Here is a 15,993-nt window from a genome sequence, read left to right as displayed (position 1 = left end):
AAAAAAAAAAAAAAATGAACAAGTATCACATACCTGAAGTTTTTTTTTTAACCTTTTCAGTCATTTTCAGTTGCTGTTTGGTTATTTTCATGTTAGAAGCTTCCCCATCTTTTGGATTTTGGTCTGACACTAAGGAAAAAGTACATTACAAAACTGCTTACTTCAAATATAATATTATGCAGTCACATTTGCTTGTACATGCATGCTGGCTCTGCAGTCCATCTGGGTGGCACTGCTCTGTGTACACAGGCCAGAAACATGCACATGCAGTCGTCACCTTTTAGGGCTCCTCCCTGTGTCCTCTGCCCGTTACTCCTCAAAGGAGCAGATACTGATCTTGCTGCTAGGCTGATGCTTGTCAGGCTTTCATTGAGTAACTGACCATTTTCTGACTTCTCCTCCACACTCTTGAGACTTTGATGGAAGACACAACAAACCTTCTTGTGAGGTCTGCAGTTGCCATGAATCGTATAGCAACATTAACTGGAAATATTTCACATCCTTATTCCTTCCTGTAGCTTTTCTCTCAGCATTTTAATTACCCAACAACACTGTTTTAAAGCTAGCGGTACTTGGTGATGAATTCAGCACCAAACACCCTGCATGTCACTGCTGTTTGCTTCATGATTGATTATTTAATCTGTCAGGTCAGTAATCCTCAGAATCCTCCTTCAGGTCAGGGACCTCAATATCAAGATTGTGGATTTGAGAGGAAAGTTCAAGAGACCCCGGCTGAAGAAAGTGCGCATGTCTGCTGACGCCATGCTCAAAGCTCTGTTGGGCTCCAAACACACTGTCAACATGGACCTGAGGGCCAATCTGAAGCAGGTCAAGAAGGAGGTGAAAGAGGAGGTGAGCAGCTACCTGGTTCATTTGTTCCTCACTCAATAAAATCACAGATACCTGTGAGGTCTAAGTCCTTATCAGCGATGAGAAGTAACTCCACAGACAGAAAAAAGAGGAGTGTGCCTACTTTACCCACTGGTTGAAGCTAGAGCATTAGTATTTTTGCTATCTTCATGCTGTTGTTACTATTAGCCCATATTTAGGCTAAAGGATTGAGTGCCAACACAGTGAAATTAGAATTACACTCAGCGAAACAGGATCACAGAGTTCCTCACTGGGCTCTACAGCACAGCAGGTCTTAATTAACAATACTAAGACCTACAATACTAAGGTGTCCACAGGGAGGCATCTACAGTAGCTCCACATGTGGCTCTGGAGCTGTAGATTTGAGACCCCTGGTTTAGGAGGTAGAGTTTCTTCTCAACATCGAGGAGGACTTAATCCTCAGAAACTGTAACAATACATTTTCTGGCCACTAGGGGGCAGAAAAACCATCAAAACAAATAGTTGTTTTCTTGATTAGCAGCCTTTTTGCATCTGATTTCAGTCTGCACTAACAGAGCATCGTCTGTGTTTGCAGGACAAGCAGCTGCGTGATGTGGGAGACTGGCGTAAGAACATTGAAGACAAGTCTGATAGGAAGAAGATGTTTGATAGCTAAATGCGAGGGTGACTTTCAGGACAGAAATTGGGTTTACTGTCTTTGTTAACTGAAGGGTTTTAATCCAAAGTGATGCATTTCTAATTCATTTTACTTGATCTGTAGATCCTGATCTTAGTAAACATCATCTAAAGGCATATGTTTGGTGGAAGATTATGGTGCTTACTAAGCTTCTGTTTTGGTACAGTATGTGATAAATGGCCTTTACTTTAATTCAAGGCTTGTGTTAAGGTGCAGTGAAATGTAGGGAATCTGTGATATGCACTGATGCCAGTGAAGCATGGTTGTAGTTTTTGGATATCTCACTTTGAATTATACTCGTCACTAAGCTTCCTTCATGCTTTAGCCTGTATTGAAACTGTACTGTGATATATTTGTACTGTGTTACAGTTAGTATGTGTCAGATAAATCAATTCTACTTTTTTCTCCTTTTGCTTTTACTAATGTGCCTACGATGTACGTTTCCTGAAACTCTAGTTAGTGTCTGAGGTTAAAATCCAAATGCAATGGACGCATATTTTGCAAATAAATCATGACCCATATTCTAACTGGCCCAGCATGAATAAATGAAACACTACAACATGCTCTTTACACACCTTCATTTGGTCAATCCTTCACTTCTCCCTTGTTTGATGTAGATTGTAGAACGTCTAGTCAAGTGTTTCGTGCCACCTAGCTGTCCAAGAACCATTAGATCTCTGACATGACCTGTTACCATAAACTGTAAATATCAAAAGATGGACAGACACCATTACATCACTTAGTGGTTTGTAAAGTCTTGTTGGGAAGCTGGTTGTCAGTCTGATAACTGACACTGACGTGGCCAATGAGCATATTCTGGACAATTATCTTTTCTGTCTCTTATAATGAGATAATTTATAAAATGGACCTAAAGTTTCATTCATTATAACCTAAAACTAGTCTGGAAACTTGTCAGACCCACAAGTTACATCTCTTATTCTGTCTGCCAACATGTTTCCTGTAATACACTTTCATTTATTAATTAATTTCATCCATTTATTATTTTGCCTAGTTGCTTTGTGAATGTAACAGTTGATTGTTGTCTGCAAGTGCAAATATTTGAAGACCCCCCCCCACATGTAGCTTCCATGTGAAGTGCCTTAAACAGGTTGCGAACCCCCTCCAGACCTTTGCTAATGAGACTGTGGGCTCAGTTGCTTCTGTCCTAGTCATGTTTCAAGTAACATTATGCTCCTTATGAAAGTTATGGACCCCGCCAGTGGACGGCAGTATAAAAATGGTTTCTTAGTCGCATCCCTCAGTTGTGACGTCTGGTTTTAAAAAGATAGGAGGGCGAGCCATCAAAAACTGGACTTTGGGAGCCGGTTTGTAACATTACGATGTCTTTATCCATAGTTCTTATAGAGCCTGTGGGAAATAACTAATTTGAGAAGGCTTGCATTTGCCTGGCAGCCTATAATGGATCAAATAAGGCACAAGGCCAGTGTAGAGGAATAATTGTGCTTCCTACGTTGGAGAACTGTAAGAGTACTAAATCACTTCATGTTTCTAAAACAAAATGTGATGTACTTTTACCGTCATTTTGCTGTCACATTAACTAGAAAAGCTTCCTGCTCATCTTGTTCTCAGTTTTCCTGAGTTTGTAAAACACTGGAGGTTAATTTCATTTAACTATTTTATTGTACTAAGATACTAACTGAGCTATTTTTTACCTGTACACTTTAAAAATTATAGTAATGTGATGTTTTATAAAAAGTTGCCTAATTTGAATTTATGGAACTGAATTATGATGCTTAAAGCCGTTGGCTTGCTTGTGGAAAAGGCTGAAATAGTAGTAATATTTAGAAGGTGAGTAATAACTGCATATATTTAATTAGCTGACTTCCAAAACCTGAATCCTAAATGTTTTTGTCATAAATGAAGAAGTCTGGCTTATTTTCCACAGAGCAGAAAAGGTGAGCGTTTAAATCACATTTTACTATTTTTAGATTTTAAGCTTTTTTCCCCCCAAATCACTTGATTTTCTTTCCTTTCTTTGCAGATTCGATCACTTAGATGTGACACAGCATGCTTTTCCGCAAAGGTACGCTGAAGTCAAAAATATCCATAAATTTAAAAGTCTTCATGTAGTTTGATGGTAGTAAAATAAACAAATAAAAGGTTATTCATGCAGATGCCACTGGGAGTACTGGTTTCAACTTTCAGCTGAAGCCTGGAGGTGCAGGTGGTCCCAGTCCTGTACAGACACGTGTGGCATTTTGTTAAATCGTTACCAGATTTCACAGCTTAAATCCATCCTCTCATGTCTGTCACTCCTGGCAGCAGGAAGCAAAACACTGTGATACTTACAGTATGAGCACAGAGCAGGAGACCCCGTGTATGAAAACTGCAATAATTTTACTCCTTCGATGGAGCAATTAGGAAAAAGACAGAAAGAAAGAAAGCTTCAGAGTCACTAGTTCAATGAAAAATGCTTGATTCACTCCCTCCAGAAAGCTTTTATTTAGACATAACTAATAATGCATTGGACTCCTTGTTATTTTAGCCATATTCTCAGTCTTTCACATTATTGTGGGGAAAGTTTGGCCCACTGGTCTTTACAGGGTAAAAAGGTAGACAAACATAAACTCCCCTCTGTGTGAATAGTTGATATGCTGTGTTTGGTTTTCTCCAAATGTGCTGCTGTGCTTTATGACCAAGCATCTCCACTTTGGTCCTGTTTTGCTCCAGAAGTCTTGAGTCTTTTTCGAGAGAAGAGGCTTCCTCCCAGCAACCTTTCCAAACAAGCCATAAACTTTGACATTTAACATGTTAACTGAGGCCTGCAGAGACTGAGCTGGACCTCTAGGGTTTTTTTTTCCACAGTTTCTGACCTTGGGGTGAATTTGCTGGCATGTCCACTCCTGACATGATTGTGTTATTGTGTTAACACACACCTGAAAGCTCCACACCTGCAAACTGCCAAACTTCTGCTTTTGCAGAGGTGCAGATAGTTGGTGATGATCAGTTAATCAAGTGCATTTAACTAACAGCACCTGGCTGATAAGTACTCTCTTATTTCCTAATGAAGGAGTAAGGGTGGATTTAGTTTTTCACAGGACTAAAAAGAATCCTGTGGAAAATTTCTCTTTCACACCACTGTGTAGGTTTCTCCTGTCGTTTTGTTTCACGGGTACACTTGGAGATTGGATTTTATTAATCCACTTTTCTCCTCCACTTGACACGTCAACAATGTCTTGTGCATTTGGCATCACACTGCTCAGTGTTACCGCAGGTTATATTTGACCTCTGCTGACGGCTGCATCATATCCTCAGATAACAGCTGCCTCTCCACTTAGATTCACACCAGCCAGAATTAGAAATGAGAGAACAGACAAGGAGAGGAGCATTTACAGTCTCCTCCATGCTGACCTGCAGTAACCCATAGAAAAGTGCTGCTCACAGTACATCCTTCTTCTCACCTTCAGGAAGGGAACCATAATCTCTGTCATACTCAGAGGCCTGAACATGAATAAGTGTCTTTCTTCAGGACTTAGAGGTAAGAGATGGATGAGAATCTGAGGGCTTGTTTTAACATAACAGATACTGTCTTGATGAAAGATTGTCATCCATGTTCAGCGTTGGTAGAATCCAATGGAGATGATATGGATTGTATGCATGTATATATTGTAACAAGAGGGGAATAACAGCTATTAATTGTAGTGTCATTAAAAACCAAGGTTCAGTAGTGTCCAATGCTAACTTATGGGAGGCTGCAGTCTGTGATCACTCTGTATGTAAAAGATGGATGTAGCCAACATGAAGTCCGACTCTACCCCAAAGATGACTGAAACCTGCCGTGGTTCCATCCATGATTAAAATGCAGGAATGTAAGCTTTGTCCATCTTTAAAATGCCTCTCTTGAGGCACTAGTGTTGCAAAAGACAACATTCATCTGTTTCTGCAAATTTCCATATAATTTAAGCACTTATTGGCATTTCATGTGTCTTTTTAAGTATGAGAATAAGAATCAAGTAAAACAAAGGCCCTCCTTTATTTTTTACCTGTGCCAGTTTCTCCACAGGTTTAGAATGAGCGTCGATATTGTCGTTAATGTGAAATACTATATGTCATCCTTGTTTTGGACTGGCCCACTCTGTGTGCATTGGGAAGATTATAAACTATGTCCACTAGATGGCGAATAAATACTGAGTTGAAACACTGCATGCACTAATCACGCATCTGCATTGCTCGTGGTACATCTGTGGAGCGTAATGCAGTCCAACCTGCAGGTTTGAGTTCCAGTCCAACGCAGCAGCAGCCGATCGCACCGATTAGCTCTTCCTCTCTGAATCAAACGTGTTAATTAGTGAAATCAGCTGCTCTCAATGTCACATACTTCAGCTCCTCCAAAAATTACTGTGACAAGCTGTGGTGCTAAAGTGTTACTTTGCACTTATCAGGTGGCAATTTTAAATTACAGTCAAAAGTGAGAAATGCACCTCGGTGCGTTGTAACCAGAGCATCTTGCACACTGTTGGATGACCACATGCCCATGACCGTATACCCAGAAAGCTCATTTACCTTTAGGATTGTGTGGTTTTATCAGTGAGGTGGAGTTGTTTTTACCTCCCAGTGTTGGCGAGTTTTTGGCAGCACTTGTACTGTACTTTGTGTCCAGTCCTTTATCCTGTCGGCAGCCAGCACGGACCGACATGTCCAATCTGAAGGGACAGAAAGGAGGTTTAAAAGGAGGTCAGGCTGGAGGTGAGTGAGTTGAAGGAAAATGACACCAGACCAAACACACCTGCTGAGTGAGTTTTCCGGTCCAGCCTAAGCATTGGGCTTGTCTCCTTATAGGGGTGTGAGCAGAATGCTGGCATCATTAATCGCTCCAGTCCATCTCTCTCATCACTGCTACAAGAAGTATAAACCAAGCATCACCTGCCTGAGCCTGAAAGTCTAAAGTTATTCTAAAGAAAGAAACTGATTTAAAAAAGCATTTTTATCACCAACGTAGTGATTTATTTTTTATTTTTTGGTTTGGTTTTTCTTCCCATTGGGACAAGGCTTTTTAGTGTGCAGCTAACACACTGCAGTTATATGCTGTATTAATAAAAAAGTTTTTTTTGTATATATCTCATGAAAAATTGTTACATCTGTTTTGACCAATCAGTGATTTAGTAAATCTAACTTGTAAAATTGAAGTAGAAACAAACAAAGAGCAATAAACTGTTCACACTTTCCAAATGTTATCGCTGTCAGCAGTTTTCTCTGGTTGCGAGATGCCTTTAGATAGATGCATGGTATTTTAACACTGGGAAAGCCTTAATGACAGGCAGTAAATCTAACTGCAAACCATCCCTGCAGGAGGCCACATGAACACAGATGGTGGATGACTCCGAGCAAACTACTACAAGCATCAGGAGCATGTATCAAACTGCGTGTAAACATAAACATATAGTTATTAATACTTTCACATAGTGAGGAAAGGCAGCACGCTTCACTTGAGTTTCTAAAGTCACACCGGAGGTATGGAGCGTTCCTGAAGCTCGAGTTGTAGGTCGTGCGTTTTCATAGAAAACACCTACTGGTCTCTGTGACGGGACCGTAAACCTGAGCCCAAATGTTGCCCCTTAATGCTGCATTCCCAGCATGACTCTTCATCATCTGTGCATCACTCAGACCCGTCAGCACCTTCCTCCTCAGCCGTCAGCTTATAAGACTATAGTCTGATCTGCTGAACGCTTTTGGCTCTGCAGACTCTTTTACATTCGTTCGTGGGCCTGAGGTGATCGCCAGTGAAAATTTAACAAACAAAGCAATTCAGGGTTTTTTTATGCTTTTATTTGATTTCCTAAAAGGCTCTTTGTAGAATTTGGTCAGTCTCACAGCTCCACTACATTTTTGAGCATTAGTTACTAAATATATTGTTAATTTACAATATTTATTAAAACTCTAAAACTACAATCAGAGAATGCTGTATTGTTTTTTTCTTTACATATGTGTCTGTACATCTGACGTAAAGTACAAGTTTCATTTACCACTGCATGATTCCAACTGCTCCTAAACCAAAACAAAGTAGTGATTAAGTACTGAGATTTAACCAGGCTAAACAAGAGAGGTGCATGCTGGCTGTGGAAGCAAGTAAAAATGGGCAAATCTCAGCATGGAGCGCTGTGTGCCCTTAAAGTTTCTAGGTCAAAAAAGAGAGCTTCTAAGAATGCACCAAAGCACTGAGACTGAAGAATGATGTGTTTGCTATGTCCCACCAGCATCTTTTATAATGTCTCCAGTGATGGTGAAAATGCTCAGCTTGAAGCTTCCCCTCCTGGCAGCTGTGTCCATCGTTTATAAATGGTCAAAAATAGCGAAGGAAAAATGCTTTGATGCGATTTTATGTCATCCAAGAAAAAAACAACCTCCATCTCAATCTAAGACACGTAACTTGATCCACATGGCCCTTCTGCAGCCAGAGAAAGATCTGGAAGCCTTTCTGAAGGCAGAGCCATAGCTCAGATAAGAGGTCCAATATGAAACAGTAAGCAGGCCAGCAAGTCATTAATGTGGTATTTATAGTCTGCAGAAATGTGAGCTTGTGAAGCACTTTGTTTGGAGCAATGTTTAAAAGTTATATCAAAGTTTTCCTGTTTGTTTGATTATTTGAAGCTGTGGAAGCCACCTCCGCTTGGTCCAGCGCTCTTCATTCATCACAGCGTTCAGTTTGATCGCCGGTACAATCCCAGATCAGCTTTTCACAACTTAAAAGTTAAATTATCCATTAGAAACTTAGTTTTTAGACTAAAACACATCCCTTCTGGCTTTTAGGAAGTGGTTTCATGTGATCCATCTTCGGAAGTTACATGAAGGTAAGCTCAAACAAGAGATATCATCCCACATTAGCAATGTTTGCATCTTTATTTTGGTCCATTGAGGATTAAATTGAATTGTTTATTTTTTGTCATTACCGGGAAAACCAGGCTTTAGCCCCGTCCTGCGTTCAGACGAGTCAGGCAGCTGTGGAGATGAAGGTGACAACATGGAGATGCTGGGATTTAAGTTCATGCCAGCTTCAAAGGTTGTGTGCTTTGTGAGAAATGTTCCTTCTAATTAGTGATAAAATGCTCATGTTTCCAATGTTGGCACACCCAGGTCTGACACTTTAGGACTCCAGAAGACAAAGTGACTTCCTGACTATCACATAGATATAGATACAGTTACATTTTGATGTAAATTACTCACAAGAATGAATTCAATGCATTTTCAGACCTTTCTCCTTGAATCCTGAGAGGTTTGACACATTTAAGCAATCATGTTGGACCTGTAAATCTTTAAAGGAACACAATGAAACCAAGGGGTGTTGACTGCTTGTAGTGATGTAAAAAAGAGAAAAATCATCCTTTAATCAATGACTCAAAAGTGAAAACCAGCCTGAAAAGTTTGTTTTGTCACAACTTCTTACCAACTTTTTGGATTTGAGCATCTTGAGTTCAATAACAAGCCAAAAATGTTTTTACTGTCCCTCTATTTCCAGCAGTCCCATGATCACCCAGTGAAATATTTGCACTCTGATAGTTTCATATCAAATGTGAATCATCATCATCCTTCTCTTCCTCCCTTTTATAGCATCCCGGTGGCACCCAGCAAAGTCCTAAAATGAAATCAGGCTCCTCCTCAATAAACGCTGATTTATGGGGTGAAGTTGGAAGGGGTTGATGATATTTCAGGATCTTGCTGGCCGATTGGTCTGAGGATTCTGCATTTCCATAAACAGGAGCACCATATCCATATCTGATACCTCATATATATACACCCCTGGGATGATTTCTTCTCACTGCCACTGGCCACTGCTGCCCTCCTCCTGGACTTTCCGTCTCGTCGTAGGTGAGACCAGTTTCCCTATCTTCCTCCTCCTCCTCCTCCTCTCTCTGCATGTCTGTACAGAGCTGGTAAACGGATATGAAACCACTGCTATGTGGAATCTTTTGGGGGAAAGCGCTAAGGTGATGAAAGTCCTGACCTCTGGGGTTTGTTAATAACTGAAGGGAAACATGAACCAGGGCGATCTGAGTGTTGTGTGTTTGAGCAGCGCTGCAGAGACTGAACGATGCTCTCATTTGATTTTGACTTTCTATGAAGATTTCTACATTTTGGGAACATTTGGCAGTTTTGGAAAGTTTTGATAAAATTTAGATGGTTTATTTTATTTTTAGGTTTATTTTTTTAGATGTTTAATTTCTTTTAGAAAGCAAAAACAAAGCTGGGACATTTCTACTGATTTCAAGATTAGTTTAAGAGTTTTCTGTTGCTGAAATTACTGGAAAGCATTTTATGGAACGAGTTTACTTTTCTTTCCTAAAATAATCAGAACAGTTGTTACTGCGATGCGTCTTACAGATTTATGTTTGGGAATATCTGTTCTTTTTCTGTATGTTTCTCTGTAAAAACTATTTATGAAGCATTAAAAGTAAAATCAAAGTACATTTTATTGTATTTTGTTGTTTGACTGAGTTTTAAAGATCAGGATCTTTACATGTCCTGAAGGACGGAAGGAAAAAACATGGAAAAAAATGAGGTGTTATGATGGATATTAGTTTCCTTTTTGACTGTTTAGGGAATTTGTGCTCCACTGTTAAACATTTCTCCAGCTGTGAAGTCACTCTGCTATAAGCATCACAAAATGTAATTATTTGTTACTTTTTTTTTTTAAGTATATTGATTGGTAAAGCATGGAGCTGATTCTGAGTGTTTTGCGGTTTGATTTGTGGACTGCACAAATATAAAAGTTCTTCTTTTTGTTTTACAGTTTTAGAAGTTTTATAGCCTAAAACTATAAACCTTCTTGCCTTAAATTAGCTTCTTTGTGTCATATTTCAGCTGGAAAACTAAACCTGTGCGTTATTCTCATTAAATATATCTTCTGAAACTTGACTCTGGGACCGGCTGCCTTGTTTTTGGGGTGTGTTTACCCGCTGGTGTTGGCTGCGAAGCTGCTGCCGCAGCACATTCTGTTGGAAAGATTCTTCTCTGGGAAAGGAATTGAAGTGTTAACTCCCCAAGGATATTTAGTTATGAACCCCTGTAAAGGAGCTTATCGCAGGCGTCAGTGGCCACATTTGACCCCAACCCCAAAGTTAGCTCTGTCATCACTCAGCTGCTCATCAACTGGCTGAATAGATCACATTTCATACAAATAAGGTGTCTCATATGTTTCCATCCTGATGAGTTTTTCTTCTGTTTCTTTCTCCAAACAGATTGTGAAGAACAGAAACCGTAAACATGTCTGAGTAAGTGCTGTCTCTTCATCATATATCAGTGATTTTAGTGGAGCAAGTATTTTACTGGACTTCACTGGATCAAATGAACATAAGATTACTATGGATCTTACTTAGGAAGTAAACATTAATAGAGGAAAAGAAGGAAGGAGAGGGCAAAAGAAGAAAAAGGAGGATGGAAAAAATGGAAAGGAAGGCAAAAATTGACAAAAAAAAAGGAAAAACAGAAAAAAGAAGAGGATTTAGAAAAAAGGGAGGAATTTAAAAAGAAGAAATAACAAAAGCAGAAAAGAGAACAAAATGAGGAGAGAATGAAAAGGAAAATACAGGAAAGAGCAGAAAGAAGGAAATAAATAAAGGAGAAAATTAGAGGAATTACTAAAACAGGGAAAAAGTATGAGTAAAGGTCAAACAGACTAAAGAAAGAAAATGATCAGAAATGAAAGTGCAAAGAAGAAAATTAGGAGGGAAAACTTTAAAAACTTCATGTCATTTTCTTTCTAGCTGTGTTTGTACAGTTGTTTGAATTACTGCTGTTACAGTTGTGACAGAGACTGTTGTGTTCACTCCTCACAGAAAAAAGATGACTTCAAGCCGCAGGCATCATCTGAAGGTATGTCGTCGGCAGTCTTTCTGAGCTTTGAACGGTTTTATTACTTTAAAAAGAAAGTTGGCATGTTCTCTGTATCGACTGTAAATAAAAGATGGATGGTGATACTGTAACGTCAACCACATTAAGCAAATGAGGTTACCTAATGCTTATGTGTAGTTATTTATGAGCTAGTAAGATAATATGACAATGCAGCTGAAAAGTAATCTTTCTTTATTGTCACAGCAAACTGTAGATCAGTCCTTTGTGCGCTCCCCAACTCAGCTCAGATCAGCTGGTGGGGTTTCTGGTCTTCCAAGCACCTGTTGTCAACATTTAATTACACAGCGCCCTCTGGTGGACAGACTATGCAACATTGTTTGCATAGTTTTTTGTGTCCTGTCTCTTTGTTATTTTATTTTTTAATTTTCATTTATCTGTCATTATACTCACATACTGGCAAATATAGGCCAATATATCAGGAACCCAACCCTACTTTATTATCTTTCTACATACTAATGACGATTGACAAAATTGACAAAATGACAAAATGAACTCCGTGCTATATTCCAAGTGTTAAAAGTAACAGTTAAGCCATAAACTCAACAGCAAAGTGTTTTCTGAGGTCACAGGTCAACTGACTCAAAAACTAGTTTCCCATAGACCTCTATACAGCCAAAGGTGTTTCTGCTGAACATTTTAAAGTATTCAGGTTTCACTTTCGCGCTCAACGGTTCATTACTACTGACTTCTTGACTTTTTTTTGTCCTGCAGAGTTTGATGCTGCAGATCGCGGTGAACTGGATTGAAAAGGAGAAACAGGAAATTGCAGCCTCTAAGCAGACCTACATGGCAGAGAATTGCCCCCCTCCTGCGCTGAGTGGAGACCAGGCAACTCTCATGGTGAGAGTCAAAGCTCAACTGAAAGCTGCTGAATGGAAATCATTCTGAGTATTCCCTTTATCATTATTTCATGCAGACAATGGTTCTTTTATTTGAGGATTTCCGAATTCTTGTCAGCTCTTATTTATAATATTCATTTAGTGAGGATATTTGTAACTATAATATCCTCACTAAAGATGAGTCCTAAGTAACCAAACATTGGATGTGTCTGTTCGCTCAGGAAACCTGCAAAAAGTTGCACGCCCTCATCGACAAACTTGATGAAGAGAGGTACGACCTGGAGATCAAAGTGGGCAAGGCTGATAAAGAGGTACACTTCCACCTGTTCTGCAGAACAGACTGGCAGCTTTTCACATCCACAGAACGTGTTAACCTTGAAATCACTCAGTGTGATATAGTTGTAAACAAAACAGGAAGGCAGGTTGTTCTTTCACCTTCTTTCTTGCACAAGATTTGCACAAGAGTTAAAGCATCAAGTACAAAGGTTCACTGTAATAATCAGGTTGGTAAGATTGGAGTAGGGCTACTGTATTAAAAGCCTATTTGAAGCTGAGTCAAGACAATTTTAGTTTTTATCTGTTCAGCTGCAACTGTTTAATGTTCTGGGCGTCAATAGAGACGACATCTAAAGAACAAATTGAACTCTGTGCTTGATCTAAATACAAATTTGATATAATTTCAACAAATATAAATAGATGTCCCATATTAGTATCATAAATTGTTGCACATGAGAATCCACATTTCTTTCCATATTTCAAGGGTCTTTCAGAAATCATGTTATTTTCCTTAGAATTGACTGATCTGTGGTTATTTCATACCTATTAGTCTCAAATCTAGAACATTACCTCCTACAGAGCAGGTTAGATCTGCAGTGTAAGTTACCATGGTGATGTTCCCCAGGAAGAAGTGAAAGTAATACTGAGCACCAAGGTTAAATCCTGAAGTTATCTGGATGAGCACAAATCCTTTCTCTTTGTGCATGATGTCTGCTTTATTCTTTATTCTTGATATTTCCTACAATTTAGATGCATGAGAGATCATTTTTTTCTCATTAATAATGATTATTGATTAGACTGTTTTATTTTTAACATTTAAATATGGATAATAAAGTAACAACAAAATATATTGTATATTTAATTTCCAGCAAATTTTGTCATTTATTGTCACACCAAGGCATTTAATTTCACTCTATCTTAACATTTTATTTAAGTATAAATGTGATTTATTTTATACATAATACTTTGAATTGTCTGTTTTTCACATTTAGTGATAATTAATTTATGTTAAGCCTTTTTTAATTTCTGAGTCCTGATGAAGTTGATCAGGTTCAAAAGTTGTTGCAAATTCTTCACAGAGCCGGAGATATTTGTGTAATCAGCAAATTAAAATAAATCAATAAATAAATCAGACATTCTAGAAATATCATTGTCTGAGCAGCAGTAGCAGTTTAGTTTTCATAAGCAGAGCCCCTCCTGCACTGCTAATGTGATAAACTCACATTACAGATAAAACACCGATGTAGGGTGCATGCCAAATGTAAAGCGTTTTCAGCGTTTCGCCGCTGGTTCTAAATGCGTCCGCACTGCTCTGCTTTCGACTTGGTTTCACCTTTAAACTGCTTGGTCGCTCGTAGATTGATGACCTGAAAATCAAAGTGGTCGACCTGGCTGGAGTGAAGAAGCCCGCTCTGAAGAAAGTGCGCATGTCTGCCGATGCCATGCTGAAAGCTCTGCTGGGCTCCAAACACACAGTTAACCTGGACCTCAGGGCCAACCTGAAGCAGGTCAAGAAGGAGGTGAAAGAGGAGGTGAGTGTTTGCATTTAATATTTTAATTTAAGATTCATTTAGGAGGCTAGAAAGTCTTGACTGTCTCTGACTGTCACTGTTTTTCCTGCAGCCTGCAGAGGCGGTGGGCGACTGGCGTAAGAACATTGAGGACAAGGCTGACAGGAAGAAGATGTTCGAGGCCTCCTAAAGAACTGCTCGCTGCTCTTGTAGCTGTTCTGGGATGTTAGCACTTTTTATGGAATTTCTGGCATTGCTCATTGAATTGAAAAACCCCTTTTCTCATTAAATTTGTAAGTTTCAGCCTGCTTTGTTATTGTACATTTGTATAACTTTATAAATTTCAAAGGGTAAAAGCTGCTTAAACTTTTTTCATTAGTGTAACTTCCTGTTTCCATCTGTACTGATGTTCACTTTTAGCACCTTCCTGCTCCTAGACTTTTTGTAATAAATGTATTTAATTTCCTACCCCTGCTGTCGTTGGATGTTTTGTCTTTGACTCAGTGATGCACAACACTGCAAACTGAGTGCACAGCGCACTGTTTTCAAACTTTACAGTGCTGAGCTCGTCTTTCTATGTTTTTGTCCATGATTAAAGCAAATGTTGATTTGGAACAGAAACCAAAGTACATTTTTTTCTGCAATGACGACATGTTGAAGTGAAGTTTTACATAAAAAAAGCTTAAAAATTGAAAACAAAAACTTGCAGCTGATTGTTAACGAGTTCTGTTTGAAGGTGCTCTTTGTAGTGCTGTGCATGTCAGTGAGGGACAAGACACAATATCCATGTTTTTCCTACGGCATCATTAGTGTAGCAGTGATGTCGACTTGCAATTGGAAAAGCCATTTATCACTATATATAAAGGGGTTATAGTGTGTTCAGGGAGCTGTGAAAAGTGAATGTAATCTTTTCCTTTTTAATTCACACTTCATAGTATTTAGAAAATACAGGCCCCTCCCCCTTATAGACTGTATATAAAGCTGGTATATAAAGCAGTGAATCTACGCTGGGTGGATTAGGGCCCTTCTATGTTCAAAGGAGTAACCTAGAATCCCACACTTTGCAATACTGAATTGATTTTATCAGACCACAGTTGCATTGTTAAAAACAGAATGCTACAGTTTCTGATGTACAAAAGCAAAAATGTCTGTGTTAGCAGGAAAGCTAACATTTACCAGAAGCAAGACAACTCCAGGATTGAGAAGCAGTTTCTCAATGAATCAGATAAACTGACCTGACAGTTGTCTCCTGATGTTGGGTAGATTCCCATTAAGCCAGACAGCCTTCAGTAGGTAAATGTGATATACTTCCAGTTAACCAAACTTTAAACTGAAGAAGGCTTGTGACAATATAATGATTTTATATTTTTTTGGCAAGAAAGTACATCTTTCTTGCCATAATAAATGGCAGGCAGTGCTGTCTGTGGTCTAGTAAGACTGATGCATCTTTGCAAAGTTTGGTTATTTGATAAGAAAACTTTTATTTTTGTAAAGTTTTTTTCCTTTTAACAGAGACATTTTCCCTTAAATCAGATCCTTTCTTCTCAAAATTACAATGTTGGGCCTAATACACTATCACCACTATCTCACACTGTGTAGAACTGTGGTGTAACCACGACAGTCTGGCTATGTTGGAAACTTGCTCTACACTTATCATTTATTAGATAAAACCTCTGCGTGACCATTTTTAGTTACAGTCTACAAAAACTGACAAAATGACAACATAACAAGAATGAACAAGAAATGAGTTCTGGAATTGAAAAATTAAAATTCATAATTTTTGTTATACATCTGAACATTACACTATAGAACTGCATACATACCGCATATACATACTGCATTTACAATACAGCTTCCCTTTTGTATATATATAGCAGAATGTAGTTGTATGTGGTCATGTGACAGATCTCTACACTTTTTAAAGATACTTGTTCATGTAGAGTGTTTATTCTTAATCATTACTATATATATA

General features: G+C 38.7%; 2 protein-coding genes across 8 annotated transcripts in view; both read left to right on the top strand.

The window, feature by feature from the left end:
- LOC102304268 (troponin I, fast skeletal muscle) overlaps positions 1 to 10,755 on the top strand; it is a 19,686-nt gene extending 8,931 nt beyond the window's left edge. Inside the window, exons 6-13 of one of the 7 annotated variants that reach the window (XM_042215761.1) lie at positions 676 to 852; positions 1,427 to 3,572; positions 4,957 to 5,027; positions 8,138 to 8,202; positions 8,297 to 8,337; positions 8,449 to 8,546; positions 9,095 to 9,352; positions 10,723 to 10,755. In XM_042215761.1, the coding sequence (XP_042071695.1) occupies positions 676 to 852; positions 1,427 to 1,507 (258 nt within the window). In that variant the 3' untranslated portion in view covers positions 1,508 to 3,572; positions 4,957 to 5,027; positions 8,138 to 8,202; ... (2 more) ...; positions 9,095 to 9,352; positions 10,723 to 10,755. Of the gene's footprint in view, positions 1 to 675; positions 853 to 1,426; positions 8,203 to 8,296; positions 8,338 to 8,448; positions 8,547 to 9,094; positions 9,353 to 10,722 lie in introns of all 7 variants that reach the window. The other 6 variants (XM_042215759.1, XM_005950599.2, XM_042215760.1 and 3 more) reach the window with 6 other exon arrangements.
- Positions 9,272 to 14,324, top strand: LOC102305384 (troponin I, fast skeletal muscle). Its single transcript, XM_005950602.2, has 7 exons — positions 9,272 to 9,352; positions 10,723 to 10,755; positions 11,320 to 11,356; positions 12,107 to 12,235; positions 12,456 to 12,545; positions 13,869 to 14,042; positions 14,134 to 14,324. The coding sequence occupies exons 2-7, from the start codon at positions 10,748 to 10,750 to the stop codon at positions 14,209 to 14,211; spliced, it is 516 nt and encodes a 171-aa protein (XP_005950664.1). The 5' UTR covers positions 9,272 to 9,352; positions 10,723 to 10,747; the 3' UTR covers positions 14,212 to 14,324.
- Positions 14,325 to 15,993: the final 1,669 nt, after the last annotated feature.

This window comes from Haplochromis burtoni, unplaced genomic scaffold (assembly GCF_018398535.1).
Source record: "Haplochromis burtoni strain Fernald_Lab_line unplaced genomic scaffold, NCSU_Asbu1 Contig_814, whole genome shotgun sequence".
In the NCBI taxonomy this organism is placed as follows: Eukaryota; Metazoa; Chordata; class Actinopteri; order Cichliformes; family Cichlidae; genus Haplochromis; species Haplochromis burtoni.
Note: the sequence above shows the minus strand (reverse complement) of the source record. Positions and strands in the feature narration are given on the sequence as shown.